The sequence below is a fragment of the Hemitrygon akajei genome, chromosome 7 (genome assembly GCF_048418815.1).
Source record: "Hemitrygon akajei chromosome 7, sHemAka1.3, whole genome shotgun sequence".
Taxonomy (NCBI): domain Eukaryota; kingdom Metazoa; phylum Chordata; class Chondrichthyes; order Myliobatiformes; family Dasyatidae; genus Hemitrygon; species Hemitrygon akajei.
In genome coordinates this window covers 146,614,840-146,633,127 of record NC_133130.1, presented here as the reverse complement: position 1 = coordinate 146,633,127, position 18,288 = coordinate 146,614,840, and the positions used below count along the sequence as shown (strand labels likewise).

The window sequence follows — 18,288 nt, the reverse complement described above, 5'->3', positions numbered from 1 at the left end:
TCTCTGCTCCCCTGGGACCCTCTTGCCGATTTTCTGATTACCACTGCACACCCGATAGGGATTGCTGCTTTCCCTCTCTCTGGCTCCTTTCTTGGAGCAAAGCATTTAGATGCAATATGACCCACCTTTCCACAATTAAAACAGGTCAAGCCAGGACCTCTCCTGCCGTCTTGCCTCTCCTCCTCAATTTTACCACTAGCTCCCAGCGGGATCTCCGCCTCAGCCGGCGGGCTTTCTCTACTGTTCCCACGGTCTCTCTGATAACTTTTTGGCAAGGAAAACTTTGTCTTGTGGGTTAGGGCATATTCATCTGCGAACCTAGCAATTTCTGAGATGGACTGATTCGTCCTCTCATTCAAATACATCCGGATCTCTTCCGGAACACAACCTTTAAATTCCTCAATCAAAAATAACTCCCTGAGACGCCCATAATTCTCGGCCACCTTTTCTGCGGTGCACCAACAGTCCAAGAGCACACCCTTCTCATGGGCTAGCTCGGTATACGTTTGATTCCACCCTCTCCTTAAATTTCGGAACCTTTGTCTATACGCTTCAGGTACTAACTCGTAACCTCGGAGAATGGCCTCCTTTACTTGGTCATAATTCCCTTCCCCTTCTGGGGGGCAGCGCGGCATATACCCGCTGTGCTTTCCCTCATAACACACTTTGTAACAACGCCACCCACTGCTCTCTGGGCCACTTCTGATTCACTGCCACCTTCTCAAAAAGCAAGAAATAACTATCAACATCCGTCTCCTCGAAGGGGGGGACCAACCTCAACGCCTCTCTCTCTTGCCCTTGAGCTCTTCGCTCTTGCTTTCGCCTGTCCAGCTCCAATTCATGGCTCCTTTGTTTCTCTTTCTCTTCTGCTTCTGCTTCTAGCTGCTTTAGCTGGAGCTCATGACCCCGTTTCATCTCTAATTCCTTTAGTTTGAACACCTGCTCCCTTTCCTTTTCCTTTTCCTTTGCAGCTCATTCCTCAACCTTTTCAGCTGCTTCTAGCTGCTTTACTTTAAGATCATGGTCCAACCTTACTTTCTCCAACTCTACCTGATCTGTCCCACTCGCTAATCTCTTTTCGGGGATATTTTCCAAATCCTCAGCTGCAAACACCTCCTTTTCAATGTAATATTGATTTATGACCCCTCGCACTTCCTGCTTTTTCATTGACGACCTCACCTCTGCGAGGTCCAACCCCTTTGCCAGATTTACCAAGTCTGATTTGGTAGCCTTGCCTAGCGCCTCTACAGTCGGGTTTCTCATAAATTCACCCACATCCATCTTTGCTGGTTTCCTGTCTGGCTACCTGCGTAACCAGATTTAAGTTTGGACTTACAGCCCGATTCACTGACCCTCCCCTTTGGTTTCAAATCCCGGACGAGCCCCCACTTGTTACGTTCCCCAGTAACCGGGTGACTTATCAGCAAAGATAGATAGGTCCGCTGAAGCCTGATGCTACTATTTTCAAACGTTTTTATTTATAAAGGGGCACAAACGTATGGTTAATACAAAACATTCAGATCATATACGTCGTCACAACTCAATCTAAAGCACAGGTATAGTAACAATCAATCAGAAATAAGCTCTATCGTTGTCTAGGGGTAATGTAGATATATATTGTTTGCTGGATATCTAAAAGTCTTTTGCGGTCACTGCAGTTCCACCAGCTGCCGTCGTTGTGGTGTCGCGTTGGTGCACTTTTGTTAGAAAGAGAGAGAGAGAGAATTGAATGAAACAGTTACCCGACAGGTTTTCCAACCTGTAGGAGTTCGGTTCTTCGGAAGTCTCGTTGGGGAGTGGACTCTCATCTGTGGCCTCCCCTGTAGCTAAGCCGTTCTTCCGTGGTGAGGTTGCCAATCCCAGGCAAGGAAAAGACGCACACGAACCCCACCACCGGATGTCGCTATCAAAACGCTGTCGCAGGATTTCTAGCGTCTCTTCCGGTGCGTCTGTGGCCCCGCCTTGGCAGCCCACCTTTTATCTTCCTCACGGGATCGCCGGTGTCAATCTCTCTCTCAACCAGCCCACGTTGCCCGAGGGCTTTACACATGGTCTTCATGAGACAATAGTCAGAGTCACTTTATTCTGCTTCCCGGGGGAACGTGGTCTTCCGCACGTCTCCCTCTCTCTCCCATTTTCCTGTGTCTATTCAGCACGTCTCTCCCCCTCTTGGGTCATTTGACCCCCCCCCCTCGACTAGGGCTCTTGCGATTCTCACAAAGGAGGGGGCTGGGGTCATAACAGTAGGTTCAAGCAATATAGAGAACATAAAATATATATAAATTATACAAGACTATGAAGGGAAATGAAAGACTGTGAAAATAAGACATTACTGCAAAAAAAAAACTCATTCAGAGACAGCACATAGTAGTGGAAGAAGTCGTCCATTGTGCTCCATCGCTGAGATAGGTTAGGGTTGCACAGGTTGGTTCAAGAACCTGATTGCTGTTGGAAGGTAACTGTTCCTGAACCTGGTGTTGTAGGACTTCAGGCCTCCGTACCTCCAGATGGCAGCACAAGAAGAGAGTATGACCCAGATGGTGGGGATTTTTGTCAATGGATGTTGAGGATTTTTTTTCACCCAGTGAAATGCTGTATCTGAAACGATTGTAGAAGCTAGAAACCACATCCCATTTAAGCACTGCTGGGACGCGTATATAAACAGAACATACTGGAAATACTGGACAAGTCAAGCAGTTTCTGTGGAGAGGGAAACAGAGTTAACATTTCAAACAGAAGACCTTTCTTCAAGACTGGGAAAAAGAAATTAATGAACTTAAGTTGCTGAGAAGATGGTGGGTGAGACAGAAAAGGTAAAAAAATATATATTTGTGATTGGGAGAGACGTGTTGTCATGATGATAAGGTCAAGTGGAGTAAAAGGGACAGTGAAAGAGGTATGTATTACTGTTGAGTAATTCTTTTAAGTGATAATGGTAAGGGGCTATGCAGCTCCTACTTATGTCCTGTGATTTGTAAGATTTTATTGGTCTTTTGGCTGATGTTAATGACTGTCTGTCTAATACAGAGTGTCATAAGATGAACTGATAAACTCAATCATTCTGCCCATGATCACAAAAAACTGCAGAGTTGTGAACGCAGCTCAGCACATCGTGGAAACCAGCCTCCTCTCCAGAGCCTCCAGAATACACTTCTCACTGCCTTAGTAAACAACAAAATCGAAGTCCCTACCCACTTTGGAGATTCTCCCATCAGGTAAAACATACAAAAGCCTGAAAGTACATACCACCAGGCTCAAGGAAAGTTTCTCTCCTGCTGTTTTAAGACTATTGATTGGTTGCCTCACACTGGACTCTTGACCTCACAATCTACCTTGTCGCGAACTTGCACTTTACTGGCTACCTTCATTGCACTTTCTACGTAACTTTAATACTTTATTCTGCATTCTCCTTTTGCTTTTCCTTGCACTGCTGTGACGAAATAATCTACTGTATATGGATGTCATGCAAAACAGTTTTTCACTCTACCTTGGTACATGTGACAGTAATAAACCAATTTATCAATTTTAACTGCTTCTACAAAGCACCAAAATTGGTGGCAGGTTCACAAAAACACTGACATGGTAACTTAAAATCAGTATTCATGCCAACACTGAGCTGAGACATAAACACCGACCACCTCAACCCCAAAGTATATCTTATCCTGATAACAACAGGAGGACATTCAGCCCGTCAGGTCAATGCCAGCTCACAGAGGGGAAATTCTAACAGTCCCATTTCCTCAGTTGTTAACTCCCTGCACCCTTGCAACTTCTGTCTCTCACATCACTCCTCTTTTGTCACTAACCAAAGGGGTAAGTTACAGTAGCTGATTAACTCAGCCCTATGAGAGAAAACTGCAGCATGCAGAGGAAACCTTTGGGGTCACAAAGGGAATGTGCAAAATCACACAGATGGAAGTGAACTTGGGTTCCAGGTCTGTAGAATGGTGAGGTAATCGCACTAAATGATGAACCACTCCACCATCTACTGTATATTGAAAGGTTGGATGATATTGTCTATACTTCAGTAGAAGTTGGATACATAATGAAGTAGAAGGGAATAGAAATTTATACTAATAGTGCTGGATGAAGAGTGGAGGGAGTGCTGTGGGGTTGACATTAACGCCAGTGTTGTGGCATGTGGCTGTAGTGTGAAATTCTCTCTGTAAAAATTAAATTGCTTTATGCTCAATAGTTCCGTCTCCAGGGTGCAGATACGTTATTTACTTCTGCTCCTTTACCTTTACGATATTAGGTTATGAACGTAATTTTCCTGTGACATCAATGGAGGTCACTTCACCCATTGAGTCTTATGCTGGCCCTCTGAACAATCTCATCAGTTCTGTCCCTCATTTATTTCCCTGTAACTTATTCTCTGTTGCACACCCGTCTGTGCCACCTCCATGATAGTGTAGTTCATTGCCAGAGCAAGGTTTAGCATGAAGGACTGTTTTCATATTCTTTTCTCTTTGGTTAATCTATAAGTGACTGAAGACTGGCTTAAATCATACACAAACATGACGAGCTGAATCTCCATGGTGCCAAAAATACCTCATAAATTTTGTTTTTGATTAAGTAACAGTGAGGATTAATGAGGGGAATGTGGTAGATGGTGTCTACATAGAATTTCAGAAGGTGTCTCATAATAAAATTCCATACAAAAGGGCTAAGCAGCAAAATTGAGGCCATGGAATTAAAGGGTCTGTCATTGTATGGATATAAAATGGGCTTAAAATCAGAAATCAAGAAATGCTAGTAAACTGGAAAATGGTGCATGGTATTGTTTCCCAGAGGTCAATGCTGGAACCACTGTTTTTTGATGTGCTATAGATACTGAGATTTGGATGAGCAGGAAAAAATTGAAAACTGCAGATGCAAAGTTTGGAAGAGTGGTAGAGAGTGAGTCAATTAGGTTATTCTGATACAAGAAAAAGGGGAGAAATTATGGGGAAAAATCAGACAATTCTGAAGGGTGAGAAACAAAGAAGCTGGAAGGTGATAGGTGGAACCTATTGCTTCGCAACACTTCGTCCAGCTTCTTCACTCCATCTGTCATGGTCATCTCAATCTCCTGGTTGCCAACCATTTTAATCTGCTCCCCATTCCTTCACAGACATGTCTGACCTCTGCCAAGTTGGGGCTACACTCAAGCTAGAGGAACAGCTCATCATATTCCACAGGGTTGCCCTACAACCTGGCAACGTGAACTTTGAAATCTCCTAGCAACACACACAAAATGCTAGAGGAACTCAACAGGTCAGGGAGCATCTATGGAAAGGAGTAGAGTCGACATTTCGGGCCGAGACCCTCCCTCCAATTTCAGGTAACTGCTCCACCTCAGTTCCTTTTTTCTTTTTATCTCTCCTGCTGATCCACCTGGCCCCTATCACCCTACCTTTCCCCTCCCCAATCCTCTCCATCTGCCCATCCTTCACAGATTCCTCCCATCTCAACCCCCACTATTCCCCTGTGCCTTCTGCATCTCCTTCTCTTGGTTCCATGTTCCACCTTCTCCTGTAAGATTCCATCATCTTCTGCTCTGTTTCGAGGAGGGACATGGATGGAAATCGGCATGAATCGTCAAAAGTGGCGGGACATGGTGCAAGAGCAGTTATAAATCACATGAATCCTGGAACATGTGAACAGAGGTGGAGAGCGCAAAAGCAGCAAGGTTAGCTTGAACTGGCACAATTCACTGGTTAAGTCATCTGGAGTGCTGATCAGTACATTTTAGGCAGGTCACACAGAGGATGAAGAATAGGTTCACTACAATGGTTCCGGGGAAGAGGGATTTCAGCTCAAAGCAGCTGCAGAAGTTCTTTTTGGAATGAGAATTATTGGACAGGATTTGATGCAGAATGATGTGTGATTTGGAGGGGAATCTGCTCAGAGAGGTGTTATCCTGCCTGCTGCTTGGTGGGAGTCATGGGTCCCAGAGGAGGTGCCCAAGTACCCTTGCAATGAATTTTGCAGATGATGCACACTGCAGCCTTGGTGCAGATGATAAATGGTGGTGCATAGGTGGTCAATCAAGTGGACTGCTTTCTCCAGAATGGCGTCAAACTTCTTGAATATTGTTGGAACTTTACTCACCAAGGCATGGTCATTGATGCAAACAATTCATGCCATTGTACATGTGACAAATAAAGCTAATCTTCCAAATTTATTTATTTAGCTACTTATTGAGAATAGGGCCTTCTGGCCTTTCAAGCTGTGCCACCCAGCAACCCCTGATTTAACCCTAGCCTAATCATCAGACAATTTACAACGACCAATTAACCTACCAACCAGTACATCTCTGGACAGTGGGAGGAAACTGGAGCACCCGGAGGAGATCCATGTGGGCACGTACAGTCTCTTTACAGACAGCGATAGGAATCAAACCTGTGTCACTGGTACTGTTCCAAGGCAAGTAAAGATTACTCTGTACTCTGGAGCTCCTGAGTTGTGCCTTGGGGATTGTGGGAAGTTTTGGGGATTCAGGAGGTCAGCCACTTACTGTAACCGACTTGCTCTGGATGCCATTGAACTTGTGTGTATGATCTGGCTGAGCTTCTAGTGAATGGTGACCCCAGGATATTGATGGTAGTGGGCTATTGAGTGCTACACTCTCATATGTTAGAGGTAGTTAGCTCTGGCAGTTGTGACTTATCAATCTCACTTACCACTGATCAGCTCATTCCTGAATATTGTTACAAACTTATCCCATGTTGGGAGAGGATGCTTCATTCTCTAATGGGTTGAAAGTGGAATTAAACAATGATGAGGAAGAAAGGTGATGAATGGAACCAGGGCAGAGATGGTTGCTGGGCAAATAGGAATGGGAGGGAGGGGATGGGTTTGAGGATTGAGTGGCAGATGGAAGCAGATGTTAGATCTGAAAAGGACAAGGAAACAGTGGGATGGGGGGGATGCAAGGGTGCAGTAGTGGGTGATTTGGAAAGAGAAGGGTGTGCAAGAAGACCTGGGTGGATCAATAGGAGAGAGAAAGGAACGGGGGCTGCAGGTTACCTGAAATTAGAGAATTCATTACTCATGCTATTGAGTTGTAGACTATCCAGGTGGAACATGATGTACTGGTTTTCTAGTGTTCATTTGGTCTCACTCTGACAGTGGATGAAGTTAGGTCATTGTGGAATGGAGAGGGGAGTTGAAATGACTTACAACCGGGAAATCAAAATGGTCATTGCGGACAACACTAATTATAGTCACCTTCTCCTTGCCATCATAAATCCTGTTAGAATCATCCATTACTGAATGAGTTAGGATTTCCTCCAACTAAACAATGTCCATTGTTTGAAGGAAAGTACTGTTTGCTGCTGTAAACAGACCTTGATTGCCAACTGCAGCAATTTCCCTGACAAATTTCTGAGATTGAAACAAAGTGTTCACGTACTTGAAGGGAAATTTCACAAATTCAGTAGATAGATAGATAGATAGATACTTTATTCATCCCCATGGGGAAATTCAACATTTTTTTCCAATGTCCCATACACTTGTTGTAGCAAAACTAATTACCTACAATACTTAACTCAGTAAAAATATGATATGCATCTAAATCACTCTCTCAAAAAGCATTAATAATAGCTTTTTAAAAGTTCTTAAGTAGTTTACTTAAATACATTAAATACAATCAACCCCGGCACTTTAACATATCTTACTCCTGGCGGTTGAATTGTAAAGCCTAATGGCATTGGGGAGTATTGACCTCTTCATCCTGTCTGAGGAGCATTGCATCGATAGCAACCTGTCACTGAAACTGCTTCTCTGTCTCTGGATGGTGCTATGTAGAGGATGTTCAGGGTTTTCCATAATTGACCGTAGCCTACTCAGCGCCCTTCGCTCAGCTACCGATGTTATACTCTCCAGTACTTTGCCCACGACAGAGCCCGCCTTCCTTACCAGCTTATTAAGACGTGAGGTGTCCCTTTTCTTAATGCTGCCTCCCCAACACGCCACCACAAAGAAGAGGGCGCTCTCCACAACTGACCTATAGAACATCTTCAGCATCTCACTACAGACATTGAATGACGCCAACCTTCTAAGGAAGTACAGTCGACTCTGTGCCTTCCTGCACAAGGCATCTGTGTTGGCAGTCCAGTCTAGCTTCTCGTCTAACTGTACTCCCAGATACTTGTAGGTCTTAACCTGCTCCACACATTCTCCATTAATGATCACTGGCTCCATATGAGGCCTAGGTCTCCTAAAGTCCACCACCATCTCCTTGGTCTTGGTGATATTGAGACGCAGGTAGTTTGAGTTGCACCATATCACAAAGTCCTGTATCAGTTTCCTATACTCCTCCCCCTGTCCATTCCTGACACACCCCACTATGGCCGTGTCGTCAGCGAACTTCTGCACATGGCAGGACTCCGAGTTATATTGGAAGTCTGATGTGTACAGGGTGAACAGGACTGGAGAGAGCACGGTCCCCTGCGGCGCTCCTGTGCTGCTGACCACCGTGTCAGACCTACAGTCTCCCAACCGCACATACTGAGGTCTATCTGTCAAGTAGTCCACTATCCAATCCACCATGTGAGAGTCTACTCCCATCTCCGTTAGTTTGTGCCTTAAGATCTTGGGCTGGATGGTGTTAAAGGCACTAGAGAAGTCCAGGAATGTAATCCTCACAGCACCACTGACCCCATCTAGGTGAGAGAGGGATTTGTGCAGCAAATACGTGATAGCATCCTCCACTCCCACCTTCTCCTTATACGCAAACTGAAGAGGATCCCGGGCGTGCCTGGTTTGTGGCCTCAGATTCTGTATTATCAGCCGCTCCATGGTCTTCATCACGTGCGACGTCAAGGCAACAGGTCTGAAGTCATTCAACTCCTTTGGTTGTGGTTTCTTCGGTACCGGGACAATACAGGATGTTTTCCACTGTCTGGGTACTCTTCTCTGCTCCAGGCTCATGTTGAAGATGCGCTGTAGTGGCTCTCCCAGCTCAGTCGCACAGGCCCTCAGTAATCATGGGGAAACTCCATCCAGTCCCGCCGCCTTGCTGGTACAGATCTTCCTCAGTTGACCTTCCACCTGTGCAGCCGTAATCCTGGGCGTGGTAACCCAGAAAGTCATGGGTACTCAGTTTATTAAGTACATTCAATGGTGGGACTGAGAGATCTTTGGACAACAGGGAAATAAGGCGATATGGGACCTAAATTGTAAAGCTTCAATGTAAAGGGACAGCCGTTAGATTGAGTGTTGAACCAAGCTCAAAGGGACTCATTTACATTTTGTTCATCTTCAAATGTCTCCACCAAGGAGAACAGCCTTCAGACCCACACTCTTTCCTGACCCTCATTAATCTACATACTTCTGTCAAATCTTCCGTCACCAAAGAAAACAGTCCCCAGCCTCTCCAATCATTCCTTGTAAATATAATCCCTCAACCTAGGGACCATTCTTGCAACTCTTTTACGATTTCCCTCTAATGCCTTTATATCCTTCCAAAAATGAAGTGAATAGCTATGAACACAATACTCTAGCCAACGCCAGACGAACATTTTATAAAGGTGCAGCAGTACTTCGCAGCATTTATACTCTTACATCCTATTGATAAAACTCACTGTCATGTATGTCTGATTAACTGCTTTCTCAAGCTTCCCTGCCACCGTCAATGATTTGTGCACCCATTCTCCTAGATCGCTCTGCTTCTACACCCCTTTAGAACAATATCCTTTATTCTACCTTACATCTCATTCTCCTTATCTAAATGCATCACTTTATATTCCTCTGCATTAATCATCAGCTGCCATGCAACAAGCCCATCACACCAGTCTGTTTATATCATGCTGCAAACTACCATAACCCTCTTCGTCTGTGGCTTGCATTCTCAAGTTTAATTCATTAACGAAGTTCAATATAAGCAATGACCTTAGCTCCAATTACTCCGAGATTTCACCTTCCTCCAGTCTGTGAAATGTTGAACTTTTGAAGGGTCTCAGCCTGAAACATTGACTGCTTATTCCTCTCTATGGATTCTGCCTGACCTGTTGAGTTCCTCCAGCATTGTGTATGTGTTGCACTGCATTTCCTGTGTCTGCTGAATCTCTTATGTTTATGACTATAATTCTCTGTTATTTGTCAGTTGGTTAACACTGAGTTCATCGTTCCTTTGTTCCTTTAATGTTGTGTGCATCACCTTTGCAGATAAATCTGTAACATGGCACCTTACCAAAGTCTTTTCAAAGTCCATATACACATCAACTGCACTACTCTCATCCATCTTATCTGTTGCCTTATCAAAACATCTTAACAAGATGGTTCAACATGATATCTTCTTAGGACCTCCATGCTGTCTTGCCTTATTTTCTTCTAGACTATCAATTTCAGAATCAGAATCAGGTTTATTATCACCGGCATTTAATGTGATATTTGTTAACTTAGCAGCAGCAGTTCAATGCAATACATAATCTAACAGAAAAAAACAATAAATATAATAATAATAAATAAACAAGTAAATCAATTATGTACATTGAATAGATTTTTCAAAATGTGCAAAACAGAAATACTGTATATTACAAAAAAAAGTGAGGTAAAAGTAAAAGATTTTGAACCATATTAATGTTTCTAAACCCATTTCGGTCCCTGAAGTGATATTGACTAGCCTTAGGCAGTTACCAGTCTTATTCTTCCTCCTATTTCAAATTCAGAACATACACAGCACATCAAAATAGTGAGCAAAAATACATAGTCATGCCAAATAAATAAATAAAGTCCAAGTCCCTGAGCAACACATACCACAAGTTGATGGTCCAGTTCCTGGCAGAGTACATATGCAGGCAATCCAGCCTGTCATTCCACAGACAGGAGAGGCCAGCCCCCAGCCAAGCAAGGACACCACGCTACAACACCTCCAGTGTCTCCTCTCCTGGATTGCAGCAGCAGGCAAGCTCACGGCTTGAGGCCTAGTCCTCACTGCAGCTGAGGCCACATAGATCCCCCGCTGCCTGTCTCACCACCAGACAAGGGAAACAGTCCTGCAGCATCTTACATTATCAATGTCCAACAGGGTCTTGCGATCACAAGAGAAACATCCAAGGAAATCACCCATGATTACATTGTTGCCTCTGTTGCCTCCAATACTTTCGAGAAGCAGGCAGTAACACGGTCTGCACCCAGTCCAGCTCCTCTGCTGGTGGGCAGTTCTTAGAGTCCAGCATTGTCTTGCGATCATTAAAAAAAAAGACATTTAACAAAGAAAAAACACCTTTGATTGGTCCCCAAGAGGCGGCTGCACCTGAACGCTCTGCCATCTTATCTAGAGGTTTTGAACGATTGAGTACTTTTCAATTATTTTTGATCAAAGCTTAGTGGACTTAACCCACCTCACTCTCCAGAATCAGATCCAGCAAAGCCTTTTTCTTGGTAATGATTCTTAAGACATTTTAGAAACTCTTCACCCACACTGTTCTTAATACTATTATGGTCCTCATTTAAAGAAGTACAATGAAATTTCTTCATTGCATAGTTCTTGCTCTTCTCTGTCATTTGTTTCATCTCTGTATCTCTCCTACTTGTTGGAACACTGTCGAGTACACTCATCAGGGCAATAATATTCCCTCTATTGCTTCTTAGCTTTCATCATCGCAATTACGTGTCGTGTCATATGACATGGGTGATCATGGTCTTTGACCATGATTGTTCTTGTCAGTTATTGCTACAGAATTGGTTAGCCATTGCCTTCTTCTGGGCAATGCCTTTACAAGATGAGTGACTTCAGCCATTATCAATAACCTTCAGAAATTGGCTGCCTGGTGTCAGTGGTGATATGCACCAGCTTCTCATTTGTCCATCCACCACCTGCTCCCACGGCTTCGCATGACCCTGATCAGGGGCTAAGCAGCTAACACCTTGCCCAAGGGTGACCTGCAGGCTCCCGGAGGCTTACGCCTTACGCCTCCTTTGGTAGAGATGAATCTGCACCTCGTCACCCCTTAGCATTAACAAATAAATTCTATGGTAACTCAAATTCACAGGAACACAAGAGGCTCCAGAGAGTGGTGAGTCAGCCAGTTCCATCATGGGTTCAATTCTCCCTCCAATTGAGGACATCGTCATGAGATACAGCGCAGAATAAGCCCTACTGGTCTTTCAAACTGTGGCTACAAAAATAGAGCTAATTTTCATGGCCTTTAAACCCTGTGTATGGCAAAGCCAATAAACTTAAACTATCTTTGATCCTTTATCCCATATTTCCTCCCCAAGTATGCACTACTGTCTTTAATAAATAATACAATACCTTTTTTTCCCTTTCTTCCCCTATCTTTCCTGAACACTTTGTTTCCAGGAACACAATGAACAATTCACATCTTGTGACTTTCTAAATTGGAATTAAACTGAGGCCACTTTATTTGGTAAACTTTAGTATTCCATATTGCAATTCATCAAAACCTTGGGAAGTACTTCCTTTTGTTACATTTAGTATTTACTTCTTGAATGTCACCTCAAAAAATACAGCTGATTTATTCACTTCCTTTATATCTCGGAAACTTCCTCTGGGGAATATTGCAACATGGTACATTGCTTATGAACATATTAGGAAGTTGTGACATTATCACCAATCTGCCAGCTGACATATTTCCAACAGTTGTATGGATGGGCTTTTCTAGAAGTCCTCTGCTTTTACAGTAATTGACTAGATGGGAATGGATTTTCCTTGGCCAGATTTTCTTTAGTGCCAAGTCTCTGGGGATTTCCCCTCACCCGCTTCCCCTGATTTTCTGTGTGTCAGGTCATTGCTCCGACATGAAATGTGCAAAGGTCAGCAGTTGGTGTGGGGCCCTTCACCAGGCGATTATAAAACGGTAGCACTTAAACAGAACACGGACAAGCTGAATGATTTTGATGCGTTCCCTGGCAGGGCAGCAAAAGGTAAACCATCTCTATGAAAATCCTTTGCCCTCTCCTGACAAACTCTGACAAAAATATACTGTGTATTCATTTTAAATATGTTATTTGTATATCTGTTGAAATTGCATCTTGTCTGTTTAATCAACCTAGTGAATTAACCTTTTTCACCATTGAATGAGCCTGAATATTTCCTTGAAGTTAATTCTCTCCCAAAGTTAAGAGCCAAGTGTTTCTTTACTTGTGCTTCTTTTATTTACAGGGAGCATCATTTGGAGACAAAGTCATCTAGCCTATTCACACACACTGCTGGAGTCCTCATTTTTGACTGTCTCACTGGATCCCCCGAACACCACTGAAGGTTCCCTCAAAGGTAAGTTTGTTTAGAAGCTGTGCAGCTTGATTCATGTTTTCCCTTTCTTACAGCAAGGTCTAATACTTTGGAAGTAAGTTTCTGGCTCAGTGACTGCGTTCTTGTCTAGTCAAAGGTTCAAGCTGCATTTCAGAGACCAGTCCAGGCTGATAATAAATTCAAAACAGAAATGGTAGAAGAATACAGCAGGTCAGACAACATCTGTGACTACTGTGTTTCTCTTTCTAAATAAACTGCTCAGTTTTACCCACATTTTCTTTTTTTTTTATTTTCGATTTCCAGGGTCTATCATTTTATTTAGATATTGCATTGAAACGTAGCTGTTAGTGGAATGCTTTAGAGCTGTAAGATTGGGGTTGACTCCCACTGCGGTCTGTAAAGGGCCTGGATATTCTCCCTGTGACCGCGTGGGTTTCCTCCAGGTGCTCCGGTTTCCTCCCACAATCCAAACATGTAGGGTTAGGGTTAGTTGTGGGCATGCTATGTTGACACTGAGAGCGTGGTGACATTTGCGGGTTGCCCAGCGCAATCCTAACAGCACACACAAAATGCTGGTGGAACGCAGCAGGCCCGGCAGCATCTACAGGGAGAAGCACTGTCGACGTTTTGGGCCGAGACCCTTCATTATGGTCCTAAATGCTGCGTTCCACCAGCATTTTGTGTGTGTTGCTTGAATTTCCAGCATCTGCAGATTTACTCGTGTTTGCATTTACAGTCCTAGCTGATTCGATTTGATGCAAACAACACACTTCATCGTATGTTATGCTGTCTCAATGTACACGTGGCAAATCAAAAGCTAACCTTATCTAACCTTTTTTGATTTTCAAGCTGATGCAATGTTGAAATATTCACAGGGTGCTTTTACTGCTTTCACATTTTGGCTAGGTATTTAATTCCAAGCCCTGTGACTATTAAATGCCATTTTTTTTGCAAGAGGGAATGAGGATTTTCAAGCAGTTAATTATCTGTCAAAAATCATTGAAGCAAATTCAAAGTTCAAAGTTAAAAGTAAATTCATTATCAGAGTAGGTAAATATCACCATATACGACCCTGAGACTCATTTTCTTATGGGCATTCACAGTAAATACAAGAAACACAGTAGAATCAATGAAAGACTACCCCTAACTGGCTGGACAAATAATCAATGTGAAAATACAAAAAGAAAATTTTTAAAAATGGTAGATATATAAATAAATATATTAGATAGATAATAAATAAACAGATAAATAAGGAAGTGAATTAATTAATTATATAGATAACTAAATTGTTAGTTAGATAGATAGTTATATAAGTAAATAAATAAATAAAGTATAAATACTGAGAAGGTGAAATGAAGAGTCCTTGAAAGTGTGTCCGTGGGTTGTGGGAAGTTCAGTGATGGGCGAGTGAAGTAGTGTTAAAGTTATTCGCTTTTATCATTCGCTGCTAGTGAGAGCTGCAACATACAGATTTGACTCACATTTCATTAGCAACTGCATTTCAGAAGTGCTTCATTGTCTAGTACAGAGTCCGGGTAGATTTGAGATTGTAAGTGCATCAATCTTTTCATTTTTCACCTAGTACTTTGGTATATTGCAGTAAACAATACAATAAGGTTGCATTTAAGAGAGGAGAGAATTTTATCCTGTATTGTCTTGCCTTGACTTCTTATAATGTTCACAATAAAAGTAATTCAACAAAATGTAATTAAATTCCCAATATTGAAGCTAATCATGTGACATGGATTGATAATTGGCTGTGATTTGATAGAAAATAGTAGAGGGAGGATGTTCTGTTTGTCGAAGATAACTCTGTATCCAACTCTACTATATCCTATGTTAAAAGCTGCAGAACCATTTTCAATTGGATACACGCATTTGTCCCTCACTCAGTTTGTTATATTCCTGATACCACAAACCTCTGAGGTCTCTGCTCTTCTCCTGTCTCATTGCTTCTTTGTCCCCATATTTCAAAGTTCAAAGTACAAAATAAAGTAATTATCACTATATTGCCCTGAGGTCCATTTTCTTGTGGGCATTCACAGTAGAACAAAGGAATACAATAGAATTGGTGAAAGACTACATAAACAAACAAATATTGATAATCAACCAATGTGCAAAGACAAACTAATGTGCAAAAGAAGAAAATGTGCAAATACACAAAGTATAATAATAAGTAAATACAGTGAATTCCCCTTAATTGGGCACAGCGGGACAAATACATTTTGACCCAGTTAAGTGGCTGCCCAGTTAGCCGAAGTTTCATAGAAGTAGCTAAACTAGGGATAAAAAAGACAAACTACTGTTTAACTGAGTAACAAATCATGTAGTTAAATGAAATACGGAACAAATTGGAAGACCGCTCAGTGCTAAAAACAGAGTATTAGTTCCTAATAGTTATTGATGAAAGAATTCATCCAGTGTATGTTGCCGTATGCTTTTGATTGACAATAAATGAACCAAATCAGTGCAGACACCTCGTGCAGGTAATGGACTGCATTCATACAATGTTTTTGATGATCGCATCCTCCAACTCAACTCCAACTGCCAACACAGATGCCTTGTGCAGGAAGGCACAGAGTCGAATGTACTTCCTAAGAAGGTTGGCGTCATTCAAGGTCTGTAGTGAGATGCTGAAGATGTTCTATAGGTCAGTTGTGGAGAGCGCCCTCTTCTTTGTGGTGGCGTGTTGGGGAGGAAGCATTAAGAAGAGGGACGCCTCACGTCTTAATAAGCTGGTAAGGAAGGCTGGCTCTGTCGTGGGCAAAGTACTGGAGAGTTTAACATCGGTAGCTGAGCGAAGGGCGCTGAGTAGGCTACGGTCAATTATGGATAACTCTGAACATCCTCTACATAGCACCATCCAGAGACAGAGAAGCAGCTTCAGTGACAGGTTACTATCGATGCAATGCTCCTCAGACAGGATGAAGAGGTCAATACTCCCCAATGCCATTAGGCTTTACAATTCTACCGCCAGGACTTAAGAACTTTTTAAAAGCTATTAATGCTTTTTGAGACGGTGATTTAGATGCATATCATATTTATTTTTTTTACTGAGTTAAGTATTGTATGTAATTAGTTTTGCTACAACAAGTGTATGGGACATTGGAAAAAAAAGTTGAAATTCCCCATGGGGATGAATAAAGTATCTATCTATCTATCTATCTATCTATCTATCAAATCTTCATTTTTATTGTAACATTCAAGATGATTGTAAATACCTTCAAAAGCTTTGTAGTTCCTAACCTGTTGAAGGAGTAGCATAATTTAATTTTCACTCCTGGCTGTTTCTGGCATCTCTAAGCTTCAATGCTTCACGCCACAGAGAGCAAAACAGTTCAGAATTGTCTAACTACATATTTTTCCCAATTATTAGTGACAAAAATCAATGCTTTTTGAACACAAGCACATGCAACTGAGGCCATGTAAAAAAATGTACTCTTTAAGCAAGGTGCTGTGTCTAACAGCCAGACAAATGCATGTGACTGATGCTAGTCAAAAAACTGTTTCACAACAGTCTCCAATCCCAATTAAGCAGCCTGGTGTCCCAAATAAATGAAGGGAATGCCAGTTATTTTCTCGATTAGTTTTTGTTCTTTACGAGTTGTCCCAAAGAAACTGCTGCCCCAATTAACTGGAATCCACTGTAAATAATATTAGGAACATGAGTTGCAGAGTACCTGGAAGTGAGTCCATGGGTTGGGGAATCAGTTCAGTGTTGAGCTGAGTGAAGTTATCCACACTGGTGGTTGAAGGGTAAGAATTGTTACTGAACCTGGTGGTGTGGGACCAAAAGCTCCTATACCTCAGCAGGAGCAGCAGTGCACGGACTGGATGGGGGATGGGGATCCTTGATGACGGATGCTGCTTTCTTGTGGCCACGCTCCTTGTCAATGTGCTCAACGGTAGGAAGGCACTTCCTTGTGATAGACGGGGCTGTATCCAAAAGGTTTTGCAGGCACTTCCATTCAAAAAACTTTTAAATGTACCTTTATGTATACTACATACAACCTTGAGATTCAGCTCATTACAGGCAGCCACAGAACAGAGAAAATCAATAGAAGCCATTCAAAAAGGAGACCGTCAAACACCCAATGTGCGGGGTTAAAAAAAAAACAAATTGTGCAAACAATAAAAGTAAGCAAATAACGTTCAGAACTGAATTCACGAAAGTGAGTCCACAGCCACGAAGACAGTCGCAGTTGATCCAGGAAGCCGTTAGTTGCAGGCCACAGCCTGAGTTCAGCGCAGAGACCAGTAGACTTTGCTGAGCAATGAGCTGAACACCAGCCTGTCTCTCTCCTCTGGCCCTGACACCTTGACCTTTTCAATCTGGCCCAATACATAAACTGGCCAGAGAGTGAGACAATCCTCACTCTCAGAGCAGGGCCCTGCCACTTCAATTCACTCTTGGGCCCTGGGCCTGCCACCTTGATTCAGCCTATACCCAACCTTCCCAATCTGGCCCGGTGTGTACTGTACATCGGTCAAACATCAGCTTGATCTTCATTCTCAGGCTTGGGCCCCAACACCGCGACTCGGCCTCGCGTGGCTTGCCTTGCTGCTGTTCTGCCACTTTAAGTTGGCTCAAAGTTTGCTCCAGAAATGGCCTGGGCTTCCTGGTGTGTTTCCATCCCAGGCTGTGAGGCAACCAGTCAGGGTACTCTCTCCAACATGCATCCATAGAACTTTGCCAAAGTTTTAGATGACATGCAATCATCTAAGAAAGTAGAGGTGCTGTCGTGCCTGCTTTGTAATAGCCACTACATGCTGGTTCCAGCGCACATCCTCTGAAATGATTTTGCTACTGCCAAGTGAGAGGTTGTTGTTGTGGCACCACTCAACCAGATTTTCAATCTCCATAGATTTTCAATCTATGCTGATTTGTCACCACCTTTGATTTGGCCAATGACAGTGGTATCATCAGCTAACTTAAATGTGGCATTGGAGCTGTGCTTAGCCTTACAGTCATAAGTGTAAAGCGCGTAGAGCCAGGGGGCTAAGCTCACAGCCCTCTGGTGCACCTGCCTGATACTGATTGTTGAGGAGATGTTGTTGCCAATCCGAACTGACTGTGTTCTGCG

General features: G+C 42.9%; 1 protein-coding gene across 4 annotated transcripts in view; it reads left to right on the top strand.

Annotated features, from left to right (window-relative positions):
* Positions 1-5,160: 5,160 nt before the first annotated feature.
* The window catches only part of LOC140731027 (alpha-(1,3)-fucosyltransferase 7), a 64,685-nt gene continuing 51,557 nt past the window's right edge, over positions 5,161-18,288 (top strand). Inside the window, exons 1-3 of one of the 4 annotated variants that reach the window (XM_073052213.1) lie at positions 5,161-5,323; positions 12,737-12,876; positions 13,115-13,225. In XM_073052213.1, the coding sequence (XP_072908314.1) occupies positions 5,271-5,323; positions 12,737-12,876; positions 13,115-13,225 (304 nt within the window). In that variant the 5' untranslated portion in view covers positions 5,161-5,270. Of the gene's footprint in view, positions 5,324-12,689; positions 12,877-13,114; positions 13,226-18,288 lie in introns of those variants that run through there. The other 3 variants (XM_073052210.1, XM_073052209.1, XM_073052212.1) reach the window with 3 other exon arrangements.